At 37.5% G+C, this 19,800-nt stretch overlaps 1 protein-coding gene across 1 annotated transcript; it reads right to left on the bottom strand.

Annotated features, from left to right (window-relative positions):
* Nucleotides 1-1,439: 1,439 nt before the first annotated feature.
* Nucleotides 1,440-18,698, bottom strand: LOC139478996 (dynactin subunit 3-like). Its single transcript, XM_071261723.1, has 8 exons — nucleotides 18,600-18,698; nucleotides 14,752-14,772; nucleotides 6,658-6,742; nucleotides 5,844-5,930; nucleotides 5,335-5,418; nucleotides 4,175-4,233; nucleotides 3,630-3,689; nucleotides 1,440-2,036 (listed from the first exon to the last, which is right to left on the bottom strand). The coding sequence occupies exons 1-8, from the start codon at nucleotides 18,696-18,698 to the stop codon at nucleotides 1,947-1,949; spliced, it is 585 nt and encodes a 194-aa protein (XP_071117824.1). The 3' UTR covers nucleotides 1,440-1,946.
* Nucleotides 18,699-19,800: the final 1,102 nt, after the last annotated feature.

Below are 19,800 nucleotides of genomic sequence, written 5' to 3'. Positions count from 1 at the left end.
ATTTAAAACATTTGGCACCCAAAGAGCAGATATTTTATTCATCTGTAAATGTTTATAAAAAATAGTTTCAGTAGGTCCATAGCTTAGACCTTTTGTCTTTCTCAAGTTCAGCAATGGTAATACGTCACCTGACAATATAAGTTTTTTCTATCTCCTGGAATGAATCTTCATTGATGGACGTTGAGGGACATCATCAATGCTTGTTCTCCCATCCTTAAACATAGCTGCCCAACGTTTAACAGTGGAATAGCCAGGGCACTTATCACCATACATTTGTGACATGAATTTTTTGGAGAGTATTTTTCTCTTAAGTCAAAAACTTTATGACTGCTCGGTACTCGTTCTTTTCCATTTCTGGGTCTATTTCGTCCCCTATTACGTTCAACTAGCTGTCACTAATATACAAATGGCCTCAACAGACCAAATACACTTGCAATGAACTACTAAATGTTTTCACCAGCCCTGGTATTTGCTGGGATTTATTTAATCTGCGATCATTGTCAGTATAGATTGGGTTTTCGATCTTTTATATTGTCGCCCATTGATACAGCTGATTAGCTGCTAGTAATTAACCTGTGAACCTATTATCACGTTTCAATTATCATTTGTTTCTTTTTTATTGACACCCATGATCATTGGTGCACAACTCCGTGATACACACATATGAAGACTTCAATTAAGTCTCCGCTCCATAAAAATCCAGTGGTCGTCAGTGTGAATGGACCACACAAACCAGTGGTTGAAAGCATGAACAACAATACATGCCAGAGGAGTAAGATGACACTCAGTCTGCTAGTTAATGCCTGCTCTTACAATAAAAACTTACACAGCGAACGACCATACATTTGCCTTCAATAAGAACACAACAGCAAGTTCAGAAAATCTCACCCAAGACTATCCACACCCAGAAGCCATTGTGGCCATCTGCTCCCCATTTGAGTGACCATTCACAGCAGGAATAGACACCATGAGCATAAGTCAACTTGTCCACAGCTCAATCCAGACTTTTTTTTTAAAACACAACTATCCTTCTACCAGATATTCACTGGTCTCGGACAAACGAAATGGAGGCTGTGTTACCCGAAAAGATCTGGGGTAGAATAGGTCTTCAGCAACCTATGCTTGCCGTAAAAGGCTTTTGGTAAGAGGTGACTAACAGGATCGGAAGGTCAGGCTCGCTGACTTGGTTTATGCATGGTATTGTAGATCAATCCTCATGATCTCAATCATTGGATTGTCTGGTCCAGACTCTATTATTTACAGACCGCCATCATATAGCTGAAATATTGCTCAGTGCAGCGTTCAACAACAAAAAACAAACAAACCAAAACAAAGAGTCTGTGTCTGACCCTGGTGACAATAATCAATGAAGTCTTTGCATCACGAGTTCCCAGGCACATCTGATGTCAATCAGAGGAACAATATCATCATGACAATATTTTAATGATATATATGCATAGCGATATTTACAAGAGATGACAACAAAGCATCAACAATGCCTGATAAAAATACAGAGAATGTACACAGCATCTACAATAACTTTAACAAAATGATACCTTCTCCGCATATTTGTCCTATTTGTTACCAACAAGTGTTTAAAAAAGAGTGAGTGAGTGAGTATGGTTTTACGTTGCTTTTAGCAATATTCAAGCAATATCACAGCGGGGGGGGGGCACCAGAAATGGGCTTCCCATGTCAGGAATCGAACCCAGGTCTTTGGCGTAACGAGCAAACGCTTTAACCACTAGGCTACCCGACCACCCCCTTTCAAAAAGGAACAAAATTAGAAATGACAATAAGAATTCACATTTCACAAAGTAAGCAAAAAGGTTTTAAAAACATTCACCTAAATCCCTTATAATAAGTAATATGAGGAAATGACTGAGAATAAATTAGGAGACTATTCAGATTGCACAGGAAGCCAGGGTGTTGCTGTTTGGTCCTCATCAGTCCATGGACTTCCTTGGCTTGGCAGCTATCTCTGCTTTCGTTAGAATTTCATCCCACTGGATAAACTGCTTCGATAACAATGTTACCTGGAGAATGGTCAAGGAATCTCAGGAATGGACAAAACCACAATACATTTATTCATAGATTCTCATCCACACAAGCAGGATTCTCAGCAACCTTTTACACTAGTCACTGATGCTTGTGATGTGATGGATGAATGTTTCATAGGGCAAAACACAATATCTGATTTTGTAATGTAGTTGTTTGATATTTGTTATTCTCCATATATGTAACAACACTGTTGTGATTATTCACATACCTTTATGCAAAATGTTGTGATGGGTAACCATGAAGGTTGATTTGAAAGGCCACCAAATTAGATTTCTTCACCAGTCATGTAGAAAATAATTGCATATCTAAAATGTCTTCACAAGCATTCATTGCCATTGTTATCATTTGAAAAGATATCATTCTCAGTATTTCTGAAAAACTGTACACATAAATAAACTGTTAGGTCTCATAAAATAAACTTATAGGGGTTAAATACATCAGGGATACCCATGATTACTGAGCAATGATTCCTGCTTATCCACAGCACAACACAAGATTAAACAAATCTTTACCTGAAGGGAGATAACTCCTCAAGCTCTAAACCACCACAATGCTACCCACCATCAACCCCCCCCCCCCCCCCACGAGCAATCTCTTTAAAATAAGACCTTAGTTCTCGTTACTGCTAAACAAAGATCTGAAGACATCCCATTAGGGGTCACGTCAGAACAACCTTTCATCCAACCAATCAGAGCGTCACTTACCAAATCATGAAAGTGATAGTCGGAATGTGATTTCTAATCATACAACCTCGAAAACATTAACACGGGATATTCCGAACGATACTTACAGGTTTAGCAACTGAATCCATACAATCTAGACCATCTATTAGCCATTCAAGAATGTTCTTTTGTTCAGGTTTCAAATTTGTAATTGAGAATTTGTCAAAATATGTTTTGAAGCATTGTCGCCAATTTTAAATTAGTGCCGTAAAGCAAGAGAAAGCTGACTTCTGATTGGTCATTCCATTGGTCGGTCAAAGTTCACGCAAGGTCATTCTGACGTGACCCGTAATGGGATGTCTTAAGATCTTTGTTTAGCGGTAGCGAGAACTAAGATCTAATTTTAATGAGATTGATATCCAGAGATGCCCATCTTCTCGAGGCAAGGGAGTTCACTGACTGTAAAAATTTAGTTACCACAATTGCTGAAATAGGCTGGAATTATTTATATACATTTTGGCTGGACTAACAAGTCTATGCCTAGTCCAATCAAATTGTGTAATGAAAACTAGACATCCGGTTCAAAAACAAAATGGATTGCAATGTGCAGATTTCGGTCTACTGCAGGACTTGCATGGCATGTGAACTGTCAACTGGGTGTCGACAGATATTTTGCAGATATGTTTTAAAACAAGGTGGATGCACTTCGTAGGGAAAGACCCGTTCTATTCCAATATAGTTCTTGATTAGATTGTCTTGATGGGCGCTGCCATTATGTTTGAAGCAAATGCAAGTATTATGAGAGATGGAATCTGATTGGTCAATAGGAGGCACATAGAAGGGACATAACTCAAAATAGCCATCTGTGGCGCTACGATCAAACCTGTCATTTTCCCTGAAGGATACAATAGAGTTGTAGGCTTCTAAACAGGATCTGGCTTCATCATTAAACTGGGAGGCTTGGTCCTGCAATGGGAATCACAACAATCAGGACACAACTCTAGGACAACGTTTTAGCAGCCTTTAACATGTAACATTACAACACTGCATCAATAGTGGAGGGAGTATTAACAGGGGTCCGGAAACGGTCATATGTGCCGGACATGTCCAATTGGGAATCTCAAATGTCCGATTTCAAATATTGCTTACCGGACATTTAAATTTTTCTGTTCGGACATTTTAAAAAACAAACAATGCTACCTTCGGGTTCCAAATAATTGATAAGCGTTATCGTATACCTTCAACGAGGTAAATAACCCTCAGTAATATAAGCACAAGAACTAAATACCAAGGCTGACATTTCAGTACCAACAACATCCAGAATATTGATACACTGACAAACATAACTGTAGCAACAATGAGCTCACTCTGACTTAATCTCACTTGCTTGCTCTCTTGCTCAATCCCTCTCTCATTTACTCTCATTTTCTCTATCTCTCTCTATCTCTTACCTGTTGTTTGATCTGCAGCTGACTGAGCTCATGCAGTTTCCCTGCCAGTTTTGGGGCAGCTGGAATGAAACGTGAGTTTTTGTATGTCAAATCCTTTTTGGGGAATAACAAGAGTTATCTCCCTTCAACCAAACAAGCAGAACTTGTGAATTCATAGTTGACTATCTACTGATAAACATTAAACAAATGAAATCAAGTCATTCTATTACAATCTCCTATAATCTTGAGTGTGTAGCCTGAGTGTGTAGCCTAAACAATCAAGGGGCATTGAAATTACTCTAAAAGTTCAGCGGACTATTACCTATCATAGATTTCTTCACAATGACCTAACAATGATGTCATCTTGATTTCTTCACATCTCTCTTTATGCGCATACTGACACCTACCCTATCTGTGTTCATTGACACCTACTCTTTGTGTTCTCTGCCACCCACTCTTTATGTGTTCACCGACATCCACCCTTTATGCATCCACTGCCACCCACTCTTTATGTGTTCACTGCCACCCACTCTTTATGTGTTCACTGCCACCCACTCTTTATGTGTTCACTGCCACCCACTCTTTATGTGTTCTCTGCCATCCACTCTTTATATGTTCACTGCCACCCACTCTTTGTGTGTTCACTGCCACCCACTCTTTATATGTTCACTGCCACCCACTCTTTATGTCTTCACCGACATCCACCCTTTATGTGTTCACTGACACCCACTCTTTATGTGTTCACTGACACCCACTCTTTATGTGTTCACTGACACCCACTCTTTATGTGTTCACTGCCACCTACTCTTTATGTGTTCACTGCCACCTACTCTTTATGTGTTTACCGACACCGACCCTTTATATGTTCACTGACACCAACTCTTTATGTGTTCACTGACACCCACCCTTTATGTGTTCACTGACACCCACCCTTTATGTGTTTACTGACACCCACTCTTCATGCATCCACTGCCACACACCCTTTATATGTTCACTGACCCCACCCTTTATATGTTCACTGACCCCCCCACCCTTTATATGTTCACTGACACCAACTCTTTATATGTTCACTGACACCAACTCTTTATGTGTTCACTGACACCCACTCTTTATGTGTTCACTGACACCCACTCTTTATGTGTTCACTGACACCCACTCTTTATGCATCCACTGCCACCCACCCTTTATATGTTCACTGTCAAACAGCTCCTCCATGCTCTGCATCTTCTCCAGTCGAGCTGCCTGCTCACGAAGGAAGTCCTCCTCTGTGAACACAATGCCCAACAATTTAAACACCATGACATAAGTGAGTAGAACTCTTGTCTTGACCCAAGCAGTGACAATTCACAGGATGTAATTAGAGTTTAAATGACATTTGTTACAAATTCTGCTCAATAAACAGCGATGTTGAATACATAGTTGTTTGTATTCAGCATATGTCTAAGTTGGTATTTCTGCTATCTAAAATGTCTTATTGTTGATATAAATGTGATGTTTAATAATGCGAGCAAAGGCCACTCGCAGTTTTCACATTTGATTCACGCTCGCTTTAATTTCAACATTCACAGTATTCAAAAACACTTGTTGTGCTAAATTTTACAGCCAAATGAACTTTTAAATGATGTTAAACTTTAACCCAGTCTTTATGGCAGAGGAGAAGGGTACTATGATACAAGTGTCCTGGCCTAACCTGCAAGAATGATTTCTGCCTTGGTGTCATCCGACGTGGTCAGCTCCTCGGTATAGGAAGGGTCGAGGTAGCTCCGGAGATCAGACACTGAAACACGAAATGATGCAGTATATCCAGGAGAACGAGTGAGTGAGTGAGTTGAGTTCACCATTTTTCACTATCATTCAGGTATATAACAGCTGGTCAGATTAATAACGGATGAAAGACAAAATCGGTGAAGATTTTAGACATTTACCACTATGGTAAAATTCCAAGAGCACAAGTATGGTGCTGCCAAATCAATGATCATAATCAGGACAAATCTGGGATTCATCCCCATGAATACCAGCTCCTGGCACGCCTTGAGCAATCAAAGCAAATCTATGGAACCTTAGAGGAGCTGCATGCCCTCTCATGGACCAGTCGAAGTGAGGTGAAATTGGGTTAACAGTGCGTCCAAGATTATTGCACTTCATAGTCTTATATAGGGACGTGCATGCACGTGTGTGTGTGTGTGTGTGTGGCTGCTAGTACTGGGCCGGACTGAGATACCATGCCACAGTTTAACATTTAACCCACTCAGACACAATACTGTACGCATATGAAAAAAACCTTATCTGGAACACTGGTGTGTCATTGTACCCTGAAAGCACAGGCAGTGCTCATATATCAATCAATGGCTTGTCTGTTCAGACTAGACTATTTACAGGCCATAGTCAGGTTGCTGTAATATTGCTGTTGCACAAAACAACAAACACGCAATCTCTCTTCACTCAACCTTAAAGGCCAGGATGGAGTACATGAGTATGTGTGCTTCCTGATCTATTAAACTTACATCGTTCATACGCTTTGGGTATCTTCTTCCTGCCTGCAGTAGCAGCAAACACCTTGCTCTGGATGTTGGACAAATTGTCTATACACTGAAATATACATCACACAATACCTGTCACCACACAGTCCTAGCTGTCAGCCTACCCACACCCACTGGAGGTGTGGCATTAACAACACACACATGCTGGGGAGAGATAGAGACATTGTTATATGGATGAAGTGACCAACATATGTATGAGTCAACATGATGAAACATTACATGAATTATTACAGAAATGCAATGAACATGACCCTCACATGATGCTCACATGTATGCATTCAATAGATGATAGATGAGTCAAATCGTGTGATCATTAATTTGTACTCTCGACTCTCTGACTCCAACACTTGCATGTCAAATACATAAATACTACATTTACATAAACAATAAGGAATAAATATTTGTAAAATCAGCATCATTATATTATAAAACTATCCCTGTTTTTTACTTTCCATGTCAGCAACATTATACTGTAAGTACTACAAACATGTGTTTCTTGCTACCGGAAATCTCACATTAACACAATTATCTGAACTATTTGCATGATACATACAAGTTGGGTTACCATGGTTACTGCACAATGTAAGGATGCTATGTTTTGTTCTATATTTGTAGGCTATATTACCATGGTTACTAAATATCTATGAAACATCAAATATGAAAAAAAAACAATGTTCCCAAAAAACGTTTCCGATCAGCAGATAACTATGTTATCATGATTAATATTTGCATCTTGCTCGAGTATCTGCCAACTTTCAGCATCTCTTAATGATAAACTACAGAAGAACTTTTTATCAAGGGTAATTATCTCTACATGATAGAAGGCCATATATAAATATCTTTTCCATCCCTTCCAAACTGTTTTATCATTGTTTTATTACTGTTTTATGTTTCAGTCAGATTTGTAAATTTTACAATAAATTGTATATTTATGATACTTATCCTTATGGAGAAAAACCGAACAGATTCCCTTGGTGTAAACACGTCACCACTCCAGGGGGATTGGAAAGAGAACAAGTTGCCTGGAAAATCACGTGTTCGGCGCATGTAGGTAGATAGGCATGAAAAGTGGGCATGACCCAGATTGTTGGTGGGTGGCCAGCCAGCCATGGTGATGCTGGGTTGTTCGGGTGAATTGTTTTTTAGAAGCTGGAAACCTTTGTTTTGGCACGGTTCCACTTAGGATCGAACGAAGTATGATAAATGCATCATGTGAGATAGGATCAGTTTTAAAATTCTATATTCATAAACTGAAACATGTCATAGTGTAAGAATAAAATATTGATAAAATATGCCCTATACCAATTCTTCTTTTGAAAAGTGATCAATGATGATTAGAAACAAGACATTACAACTTCTTTCCTCGATTATCCAGTGCATAAACTTCCTTCTGTCTATCATCCATTTTCTGCTCTATTTGGCAAGTGAAAACACCATCTCTCTCATCAATAACCTAATCATATTAATGAGGAACTTCTTTCTCATATGAGTGTAGTTTCATTGAACCAACAGTTTTCAAGCAGTGCCTTTCAAATCAGATTGAAAACAAATCTATTGTATCGGGTGGGTCCAGGCTTTTTAATCATAACAGAATGGAAATATAACACCCTGGATTATCGAGGATGAGTGATGTCCTGTATTAGAGTCTTTGGGGAACATTGGAAACACATAATGACATGACATGTTTTGGATGTACATGACACCCATGACAATATCTAGCAGGTTGTACAGCATGTGTGCATGGTAAGCTGTGCAGGGCAGTGTGTCCAGCCCACTTCATGCAAGCTGAAACAAACACACCACAGACTACACACCACTGGGAGCATCAGAACAGGGGTTCTCACTGGGCACTGATAATCATGTCAGGTAAACTGCATAGACACTGTTTTGAAATGAAACAACATTAATCAACAATAAACCAGTTATTTGTATGGACACAAATGATATTAGGACATTCTAGAACATCTTCAAGACTCAAGCAATTTCTTGACACTACAGTATGTGACTTTAGCATGTTTAGCTACTCGTCTAAAGCCTGTGTTACAATTCTGCCGGATCTAGAAAGTTCTGCTATTGATAGTCCACATACAACATAATAATCTAATGAAAGTGGTGACAAGGACCATGTTTGGGATAGCAGAGTCCATACTCAAAAGTGAAAGGCTCATTCTGTCACAACATGAGGGATGATTTTTTTATCATTACCATTATTAAAAGAATCTTCATGACATTTACTTCAAATTAATCGTGATGTCCTCGAACATTTACCAAACAGAAACCCAGGTTCATCAAGTTGTTTCTTGAATTACTGTAACCCATACAGCTTTAAGAATATCATGAAAAGTTAAAGTTTGACTCAAAAATTTACACAATAAAATACTTGATGAATGACACGTATGACAAGGTACAATGTTAATCTACAAGATTTAAGGGCACATGAACACTGTTTGCTATTTCTGACAACATACATAACAGAGGATTTATCTACAACATTTAGATATCACATCAACATTGAGTTGAATTTGTACTCTCAGCTGGTATGAACTATTCAAGCCAACAATCCACTGCTAGGATTTTATCAATATTATGGAGAGTGGACATGATAACTAAACAGCAAAAGTAACTACAAGCAAATAACTCCACACTTCTCTCTTCTTATTTGTTTGAACTTTACATCTAAACAAATTCAAAATGTCAAATTCTAGTTCTGCCTGGCAATTTCTACATCATTAACACAAGTTAGTTATGTGAAGCAGTTTCATAAGAAAGGTCAAGTTTGAGTTCTGTCATTGCTTTTCACCCTCTACCCATTTCTACGTCAAGCTACCCTGGTTTGTCTTGACCAGAAACCTGTCTGATGAGCCACGGAGTCCATGCCATCATTATTATTACTGACATACAGTATCCAATAAACTGATATGATGAAAGCTAATTTTGAAAATGAATCTTTTTCATGAAGGTGTGTACAGCAAGGAGATACTACATGTCCCATTTCATATTAGCATCTGCATGAAGAAATGACTCGGTGTCTTCTTTCGTTCATTCCAAGTCAATTCAACATACCCTAGCACAAGTCTTGTTGAATATTTGGCAAATTTTTCAAGTGAATTTCTTGATTTAGTTTTGACAGATTAGGTTTGGAAATTTTGTCTTATGGATCTGCAAACACAAAATGTTTAATGGAATAATAAAAGAATAATTACTTCAGGCAATGCCTCTCAGTCTCACCTATGTCAGCAGATGAGAGAGTTTACCTATTTTGAGAGTAAGGGAAGTAAGGCATGTCCTTAAACAACAACTCTAAATAGCATGTTTATTTCACCCACTTTTGACAGACATGAAAAAAATAACCTGGAAAACTTACCTAAATACATGACTAATGCATTCACTTACACATGCCATTATAGTGATATTGTTAATTCTTAGGTTGTTTTTTACAATTACGAAATGAATAAAATGGAGTGTCCCAATATCTGAATGTCACACTTATGAAAAATATGTTGTTAGACATCAACTGCAGGTGTTTTTTAAAGCATGCAATGAATCATGTACGTAAGTACCCAATATGACATTTGTGATATGTATTCCTCAAAGCCAAGAGAAAAGTAAGCAGGCTGCCAAACGATACTGATCAGTTTTGTCCTCAGGCCTACAAAACCTACATCAAAGAATTGATACTCTTTGTAGATGTTATGCCACCAAGATCATCCATTCGCCAATCCCATGAATGACAAAGCACATCACTTAAATAAACATTAACGTTCACTCCAAACATGTCAATATGACAGAAATGATATATTTCTTTCAATCTCTTTTTTACGTTTTAGGGGCAGGAATATTTTTTTGTAAATAAATAAACTTTTTGTTATTTCTGATTTAATTTTATTTGTATGGGTGTTTGTGTGCAGTCTTGCAGCTACTTAATCTGGACCCAACCAATCAGTGATTAATATTATGAGCAAAGATTCAAATCCAAAGGGGTACAAGGGCAGGCAATCAACCAAGTCACCAAGCCTGATCAGTGATCACAAATCCTTTAAGTCTCCATGCCCGACAACATAGGTTGCTGGGTATCTATTCTAAATCGAAATTGCTACCATACCTCCGTACATCTGACATATACAGCAATGATTCAGTAAACAGCCAAAAAGATTATCAACAAAATCAACCCTTTAACAATAACATTAAATAAAAAAGTTAGTGGGTTAATTGTTATACCACACAAAGCATCAACAATAACAAACAGAAGCTGTTTGTTTTCTTAGGCAAAAGGCAAAAGAAAACAACTTATGTTTCAGGTAGCCCAAAGGACCCACCGTATCACTTGTATTTATCACAGATGGAAACAGCGGTCAAGAAATCCATATGTAATATTTGGACAAACATCAGCTGTTTCCACATATTATCTTATCGTCATTACCAGTGAGGCTGTAGTGCTGTAAGATGCCATGAATGCTGCAGTTCTATCATGATTACCCCACTCAGACACTCTATACTGACCAGTTCTTGTTCTATCTCCTTAATGCCAAACATCAGGAAGGGTAACAACAAGTGCCATCTTTTAAGGACCTTTGGTAAGACACGACCTGGGATAGAACCACAGACCTTCTGCTCCCTGCAGTTGGCTCCCATATCCGCAGCGGGTGCTGATGCAGGGAAAACGTCCGAGATACACTGATTCAGAGACAGTGAGTAGGGTTTGTCAATCCTTGGTTTGTATCACAATTTTGATATGTGCCCTTGAAGTGTTCAAGATATAAAGCAAAGACGTGATCTGATGTAGGTAGGCGGGTAGGTGGGTAGGTGGGTAGATGGGTAGGTAGGTGGGTGGTATGGTAGTTTGGGGGTAGGTAGGTAGGTAGGTAGGTAGGTAGGTAGGTAGGTAGGTAGGTAGGTAGGTAGGTAGGTAGGTAGGTAGGTAGGTGTACTGTGTCTAAGTGGGGTACCAATGATAAACTGACACATGGTATTTCAGCGGCTTGTACAATAAAAGTGACATAAGTCCGGACTGGTACAAGCAGCCACACATACATGAGCATGCACGTCACTATAAAGGTGCAATACTTTTTAACGCAACGTTAAACCCCATTTGACCTCACCTAACATTATTTCCTGCAAGCAAATTTGTGTTAATTGCCTATTTCATATCTGTGTACTATATGTACACCAAATTGTCACTGGAACAAACAACTGTGATTCAGGATTAGTAAGCAAATGATTACAATTACTGTGATACTGATTTTTATACACTGTAAATATTGTATTGTTTGACAGGCATTACTTAGAAGTAGACTGATGACAAAGTAGACACAATTTATGGACAACTTCTTTGATACTGTAAAAATCAACCTTTCAGTATAGATGCTTATATCTAAGTCTTGCTTGACAATGATATAAGGATCTATACCGAAACATCACTTTTTGAAGTATTAAAGAAGTTGTTATCCATAAGTTATGTCTACTTAGTAAATATTGTAATTGCATGATTTAAACGAAAAGAGAAAAATCATCAATCTCATTCAAGTCAGATCTATCACTCCAATAAAATACCTCTCTGTAAGAAGATCAGAGAACACCTCCATAATAGGTCGTGTCAGGTGAACTTCCTCATCACTCAGTCGGCATCAACTTAGAGGCTTTCAAATTCTCGTTACAACAGACAATGAGGCTGTCTTGGACATGATATCAAGTGTTTTTACATGCAAATTTTCTATAGTATTTATAGCCAAGATTATTTTTGCTGAAATTGTTGATTAAGTCAAACCTCATCAATATGAATAATGTTTACATTTAAACATGTTAAACATGTTAAAGAACATTTCAAAATATTGCAACAAAGTTTGATATCCCATAGCTTTTGACAAGAGTTACATGTTTTCACTCAATAGGGAGTTCATTAGTCACCCGAAAATGATTCCACAGATTATAATTATCATGATTATCGCCCTAGGCAATTCATACAGATTACAATTATCATGATTATCATTCCAGTCAATACATACAGTATCATAATTATCATGATTATTGCTCTGGGCAATTCATACAGTATTACAATTATCTTGATTATCATTCCAGTCAATTCATACAGTATTATAGTTATCATGATTATCGGTCTAGGCAATTGATACCGATTACAATTATCATGATTAGCATTCTAGGCAAACCAATTTGTGAAGTCAGGGAGTGAGATTTGAAGCTGGTTTTTTTCTAAATATTTCAGCAAAATCAAGACGACGATTGACAAAGAATGGACTTCTTGTTTTGTACCCATGTACAGATTCGAATGCAGGTCTTTGGCACGACAAGCAAATGCTTTTACCACAAAAGCAAATGCTTTAACCACAAGGGTATCCCACAGCTTGGAAATGTTAAGAAGCACACTTATGCAGCACTGCTGCTGATGACACAGACTTAATGCAAAGAGACAAGACACACGACACAGCCTGTGAAAGCTCAGTTGGTCCCCATTTTGTGTATACTGGTAATCACGATAAATCAATAAGTATACATCATTATATGGTAGCATACATGGTCTAAGTTCATAAATCATTTATTTTAACATACTGTCACTTAGCAGCGATAGAAACTAACTGTTTTAGTCCACTAGTCCTTATAATGATACCAGACATATATCAAAACCTTTAATAATGGCAAATTTCTAATGGTCCTTATGATACCTTACCTATTGGGCAGTTTGGCAAGGACTATAGGACTAGTGCCAATTTCTAACGCTGCTTAGCATAGATAATGTTCAATATTCCCACAGTCATACAAATAACGTCACTAGCTGCATTGTTTATTGATTAAAACCATGTAAATATAACACTCTGACGAGAGGTCCTATTACAGAACACCCCCACCATTATAATCATGGTAATACAAGACAGACTAAACCTGTTAGTAACATACATAATTTCTTCTATATAATCATATCATGAACACATTTCGAAAACATGTTAAAGGCCACATCAAATTAGTTAAGTCAAGAAATAACAAAGTTGCATCAAGAAAAGAAACTGCAAACAAATCACACACAGAATGCAAATGGAATTGAAATGTACATAAATCTCAGAACACTCCTTTAGGATAGTCAAATAAATATACTTGTTTCTGATGATTTTGTCACAATGTCTGGCTAGGGAGAGAGGATATTATTTTTCTTATTTCATTATATTAATAGGATACAAATCTATAAATGTTTACTTTATCCTAATGATAGAGCGGCCATAAATTCCCAAGTCCCGTGACGCCTTGTCCACATGACCAAGGAGATTGACCCCGTCATCAAGCTGACAATGTAAGGATCCCTTCTGTGGGACGACTCCGTGCCCTGCTACATGCCATTGGACCTTTTTAGCCATGCCCCATCACCTTGAATTATTAAGAGATGCACACATAGAAATTCCCATGGTGACATAACAGGGAGTCCTCCTTGTTCCCATGCAGTCTGACACACTTTGATGCATGGTATGTCCAAAAGGTTTGAAATTTGATTTTTAAAAAAGAAACTGACTTGGAAAGAATGTTTCTTAAAAGTGCATAAAATGTAAAAGCAATGATTGGGGCTGGGGCAATTCCAGAGGTGGGTCAAGAGAAACAAGAAATTTATTTGACAAACCATATCATTATTATCGTGTATTAATGTTAATGCTGAGAGAGAATCCTGCCTGAAATATTTATACAGATGATCAGAACAAACACAGGAGAAGTAGTAGACCCATCACCAATTCTTTATTCAAATGAACAGAAAATACCACTGATTGGGACTTAGAATGTGATTTGTTACTGTCATTTCTTTAGCAGACAACTTTACTATTCCAACATTTGTTTATACAAAGACAGAGTAGTGTCCTTTCCAACAACATATTTTTGTACCATTTCATTGGCTTTTCAAACAACAAATGTTAGCAAACATGTAAGTAATTTGTTGTGGCCTATTGAAGACATTTCACGGGTAGTACATTAGTCTGCTATATACACCAATACTTTGGATAAGCTGGGTTAGTGATCTAACTGTGCAGGCAACGAGCATGTGAAGCAAGACAAGCCGTGTTTTACCTGTGGACCTAGGCTGGAATCCTGTGACAAGAAAACAAGGAAACAAACACAAGTTAATCAGGCTGCATGCACATACATGTTGACATGTACAAGACACAATGAAGAATATGAGATACCAGGAACAATAATGTGCTGTAAGGTGGCAATTCTTTTGGTTTACAGACTGACCAACTGGTGCAGAATAATGTCATCATAAAACAAAAATTATTTTTACATTTTTTCATACCCACTCTATATGATATGGGAAAATAAAAAGTACACTTTATTTAAGATAGTGATTTTGATATTTATTATCAATTACTTCAGCATCTTATTTGGAAAACAAATGTTAAAAAATCAATCAACTTTTCACAGACGGTTATAACAGCTAGTGAGTGATTTGAGAATGGTTTTACATCACTTTAAGCATTATTCCAGCCATATCATGCAAGGTAAACCAAGAATAGGATTCACACGTGGGGAATCGAAACCCATCGTCAGCATGATGAGTGAAAGCTTGAACCGCTGGGTGGCCACATCACTTATCATTCAGTGTTTCATCAAGGATCAGTGAACAGTAATGTACATATGATCAGATAATAAAGCAAGCAGTTAAAGCCAATATGGGATACAAGCTGTAAAGAGTTTTCAAGAAAGATCAAATTCAGAACATGTGGGTATAAAGTTGATCTAAGAATATTCTGTTTCCTCCAGAATCACAACTGCTCACATGTAGCTTACTTCTACATTAACTGAAGAACAAGGAAAAAATGTTTTCCTACTTGGGTCATGTCAAAGTGGAGGCATGTAAGTGTTAATGATGTCATAAAACTGCACAGTTTGGCAATGTTTTTCTCATAGGAAAATGAATCTGATGAAAATGCTATGGCAACCAGACGAAAAACAGAAATAAGAAGAGTCTTGTCGATGTTGAATACCTGTACCTATGACTGAAGTGTCAAAAATGAAACTGTCTCATATGAACATAATGAGTGATCAGGATTGTAGCCGAAACAGGTGTAAATTATCATGAATCATATCAAAAACCTTAGTGTTACACACATCTAACACTGTCAATCGTTTTACAATATGTTTACGCCACACTCAGCAATATTCCAGCTATGTGACAGCAGTCTGTAAACAATTTAGTCTGGACTAAAGCAAACTTGTGATTCACATAATGGGTATTGATCTATGCAATTGGGGCAGGATGACATGCATCATCCAAGTCAGCAAACCTGACCACCCGATCCCGTAAGTCTCTTCTCTAGACAAGCATGGGTTGCTGAAGATCTATTGTAACCCGCATCTTCACATGTACAAAATTGTCTTTACTAGAAGTAGAAATAGGATCAACATTCAAACCCTGCTGACAAAATGTCTCTAACTAACTATGGTGAAAAAGGCAGAACCACTGTATTATACTATTACTGTATCTTTTGAAACCAAATATTGAAAGGCACAAGACAAGATATAGTGTAGGCTTAAGGTGGGCATATAATGGGGATTTTCTCCAAAAATAACCAGATCTTCATTTTCATATTTAGCAATGGTGTCAATTAACATACTGAGAATGTTACATGCACAATGTTGTAATTTGTAATGAGACACTTACTAAAAAATGAAAGTTAATTATCATGATTATGCACACACATAAAAGTTTTGTCTTTTTGGTGAACATGCTGTTATCAAATTAATGTTTAGCTCATATAAATTATCTAGACATGCAACTTTCCTATCACTAGATGGCCATTGCTGGTATCAATATTGATAATGAAATTGTTCAAATAAACATTCAATTTTAGCACAGATTTAACATAAATCTTAAAAAGTTGTAAAACAAGTAACCCCCATCCTGGTAAATTGTAACAATTTAAGAGATACACACATGTAATTACTTTGTTTAAATCCCACAGAAATGTGTACATGATGCACCAATACTGTACTTAGCCAAGAACATTTTCAACTGCAACTTTGAATGTCTCACTCTGTGTTTGTTGTTTAATGTCCCATTCAGCAATACAAAAGCTACATGACAGGGGCCTGTCAATAATTGAGTCTGGATAAGATAATCTAGTGACTGATATTATGAGCAACAATCCGTGCTGTCGGGGTATGCTGACACACAATCAAAAAAGTCACCGAGTCTGACCACCCGAAACATTAAGTCATATCTTACAACCAGCATGTATCAGGTCGCTGGTGAACTGTTCTTCTCATCTGGAATTCCCACGGGGATATGTCATAGTGATATTATCAAAGAGCATTTTTAATCATGTTAATACAGTATCACTTGCCAGAAACTATACCATCTATATTAACAATAAAATCAATAAGGAAGAGAATTTATGGAAGATAACTTCTTTATTATGAGGGAAACAATGTATCGGAGTACATGTATATGCTAACCGAATGAAGGACCTGATAAAGGAGGAGCATTTACTCTGAAACATTGTGTTCCTCAGAATAAAGGAGTTGACACACATAATTCTCTTCCTTATGTGTATCACTTTTTTAAGTGACATTCAAAGACTTGAAATCATAGCAATGTTTATCCACAACTTCTTTTTGGACAAAATGCTTAAGGACTATCCAAAAAGATCTTATACCCATAGAAAATCAATACAAAACTTATTTATAGTTTCGTATCCTAGGCTTCTTAACTGTATTTTTTACTTTCATGGATGCACTATGTAAGTCGTGGACATCAAAATCATGATACTACTTTATTTACCAACTATTTTGATGTCCAGTAAAGATTTTAGTGTGGCTGCCATCGTGTCTTACAAACGAAAATATTGTTTTTGTTTGATCAAGATTCCTAATGTTTGTTTGTATATATATATCTGTTGTTTACCGTTGCCCTAAGCAATATTCCAGCTATATGATGGCGGTCTCTAAATAATCGAGTCTTGACCAGACAATCCAGTGATTTACATCATAAGCATCGATCCACGCAATTAGGATACGATGACATGCATCAACCAAGTCAGCGAGTCTGACCACCTGATCCTGTTAGTCGCCTCTTACCACAAGCATGGTCGCTGAAGACCTATTCCACCACGGATCTTCACGCATCAGAACCCATATGAAGTAAGGTGACAGGGTTTACAATCTTAATTGGTATCAAATCATAATGTCACAGATAGGTCCTTTTTCATTATCATTCAACAAAACAAGCTAAACGTTAGATTTGTGAATCATGATATCTGCAGAAAAGGTCCTGTGTTACCAACAGTCCAGACAGCCAATATTCATGCCTGTATTGTTTCTATTGAAAGGCTTTCAACTAGGGCTGGGACAAGTCCAAATTTACAACCCGGGTACTAAACCCCCATAAGGCCACCTGACCCTACCTGGGTACCCACTGAAGGTCTCAAGCCTTGGGAACATGATGTCTGATTTTGAATTGTTTTACCGCAGCCCTGGCAAATTGTATTTGTATACATTTATCAAACGATCAGATCATGGGTTCACTGAAGCTTCATCTTTACTCAACCATATAGGCCTACAAGTGTTAAGAATGTGTGCATCGTCAAATTGCGAACATTAGCGACTTGTAGTGTAACCGCTGAGCTTTTTTGTCATTAAACAATATCACATGACTAACTATGGGTCCAGGTAGTCCTGTGGGTACCTGAGTCGTACTCAGGACCCACCCGAACTGAGTACCCGAGTTACCCGTCCCAGCCCTACTTTCAACGGTTTATCAGATAAGAAACGCAGTGAATAACATATCATGTAGACCTAGGTCTAAGTCTTTGACTAAGATAGCTGCTATATTGCATCACAGACTGAGACATCACTCAGCATGCACTAAACTGAATAATCACATACAATACACAGATATAAATAATATCATTATATACCTTTGGGTACAACGCATCTTTATCAGCGTTGCCGAAAACGAGAGCTTCTAGACTCTCAATTCTCTTTTCTAAAACATCAATTTGACAGGTGGCCGCCATCTTTTCTACACTAGTGATGTGCTCTAGAGGAACTTCCACTAGTATCTTCCTGAATGTTTCATTTATTAAACAAAAGTAAAGTAAATTGGACAGTATATTACCTTAATTAAAATGCATGCTTTAAAATAACGTGGGATTTAAGTTCCGTCAAAGCGTGAAAATATATAACATTGTCCTTGAACATCACTTTCATTGGCAATACAGTATTACCCCCCTTTGACTGGTGACTCACTTGAGGTCAATACGCATATTGTACTAGTATTTCTAGTGTGCGCAAAATGTCTAGCCAAGGTTATTTTTGTATGAGGACAAACATGTATACAGAAATGTAAAGTAGCCTCTGGCTTTCAGAAGTATAAACTCAGATGTATTTCGGACAAGAGATATTGTCAAAAAATAAACTTTCAATTATCAATTTCAAACTTTATTTGTTTTATTAATTGATCTAATATTATTAACTCTTGCCTCATTCTGGTCTAAAAAACGCTTGAAAAACAAAGTCCAAGCAAAACAGTGTATAAATCATTGGATTTTCTAATTAATCGCTTGTGACTTTTACCTTTATTACAAATCGCTTTGTCCTTTATTTGAGGTGAATGTGGAATAGTTGTTTAATTTTTTATAAGGCCACGTGATCCATTGTACAAATAATAATAATCCATTCGTTATAAAGTGTAGCGTATTTCCGAGGCCAGGAGCAGATAGCGACCATATTGCGTTGACGGAACGAATGACAAGGCTGTATACAGTTGGCAAGATTGTTTACTTGTTTATCTATAACCCTAGTCTTTCTCACAGTCCCTGAACCGTATTGTTTTCCCTTTCGCCCAGCCCTTACTGTAATGATATAGCCCGAAATAAAGCAAGTCTAGATCTTCCCCAGTATATCCCCCATCTCACTGCGGCTGCTTTCGAATTTAAATGGAGTTAGTTGTTTCTATCAAAGTATATATTTCCAGGGGGAAATTACGTACGTTTCAGAGACTGATCGTTAGTCTACTATAGCCCGGAAGCTTCGCGTTATGTTATCATAAGTTGACAAACTAGCCATGCACTCACTGCATCAATTCCAATAGTCGGGCCTGAAAAGATCTTGGGGATA

Source organism: Haliotis cracherodii, unplaced genomic scaffold, assembly GCF_022045235.1.
Source record: "Haliotis cracherodii isolate W230 unplaced genomic scaffold, xgHalCrac1.p SCAF_1, whole genome shotgun sequence".
Taxonomy (NCBI): Eukaryota; Metazoa; Mollusca; class Gastropoda; order Lepetellida; family Haliotidae; genus Haliotis; species Haliotis cracherodii.
The sequence above is the reverse complement of the archived record's forward strand: the minus strand, read 5'-3'. Positions and strand labels throughout refer to the sequence as shown.

Excerpts from the sequence above, each read along its gene's own strand:
- LOC139478996 (XM_071261723.1), bottom strand. The coding sequence starts at position 18,698 with ATGGCGGCCACCTGTCAAATTGATGTTTTAGAAAAGAGAATTGAGAGT. Across the intron at positions 6,743-14,751 it reads ATTCCAGCCTAGGTCCACAG|TGTATAGACAATTTGTCCAA; the intron begins GTAAAACACGGC and ends TGTATATTTCAG. Across the intron at positions 2,037-3,629 it reads TAGAAGCCTACAACTCTATT|GTAACATTGTTATCGAAGCA; the intron begins GTATCCTTCAGG and ends ACCATTCTCCAG.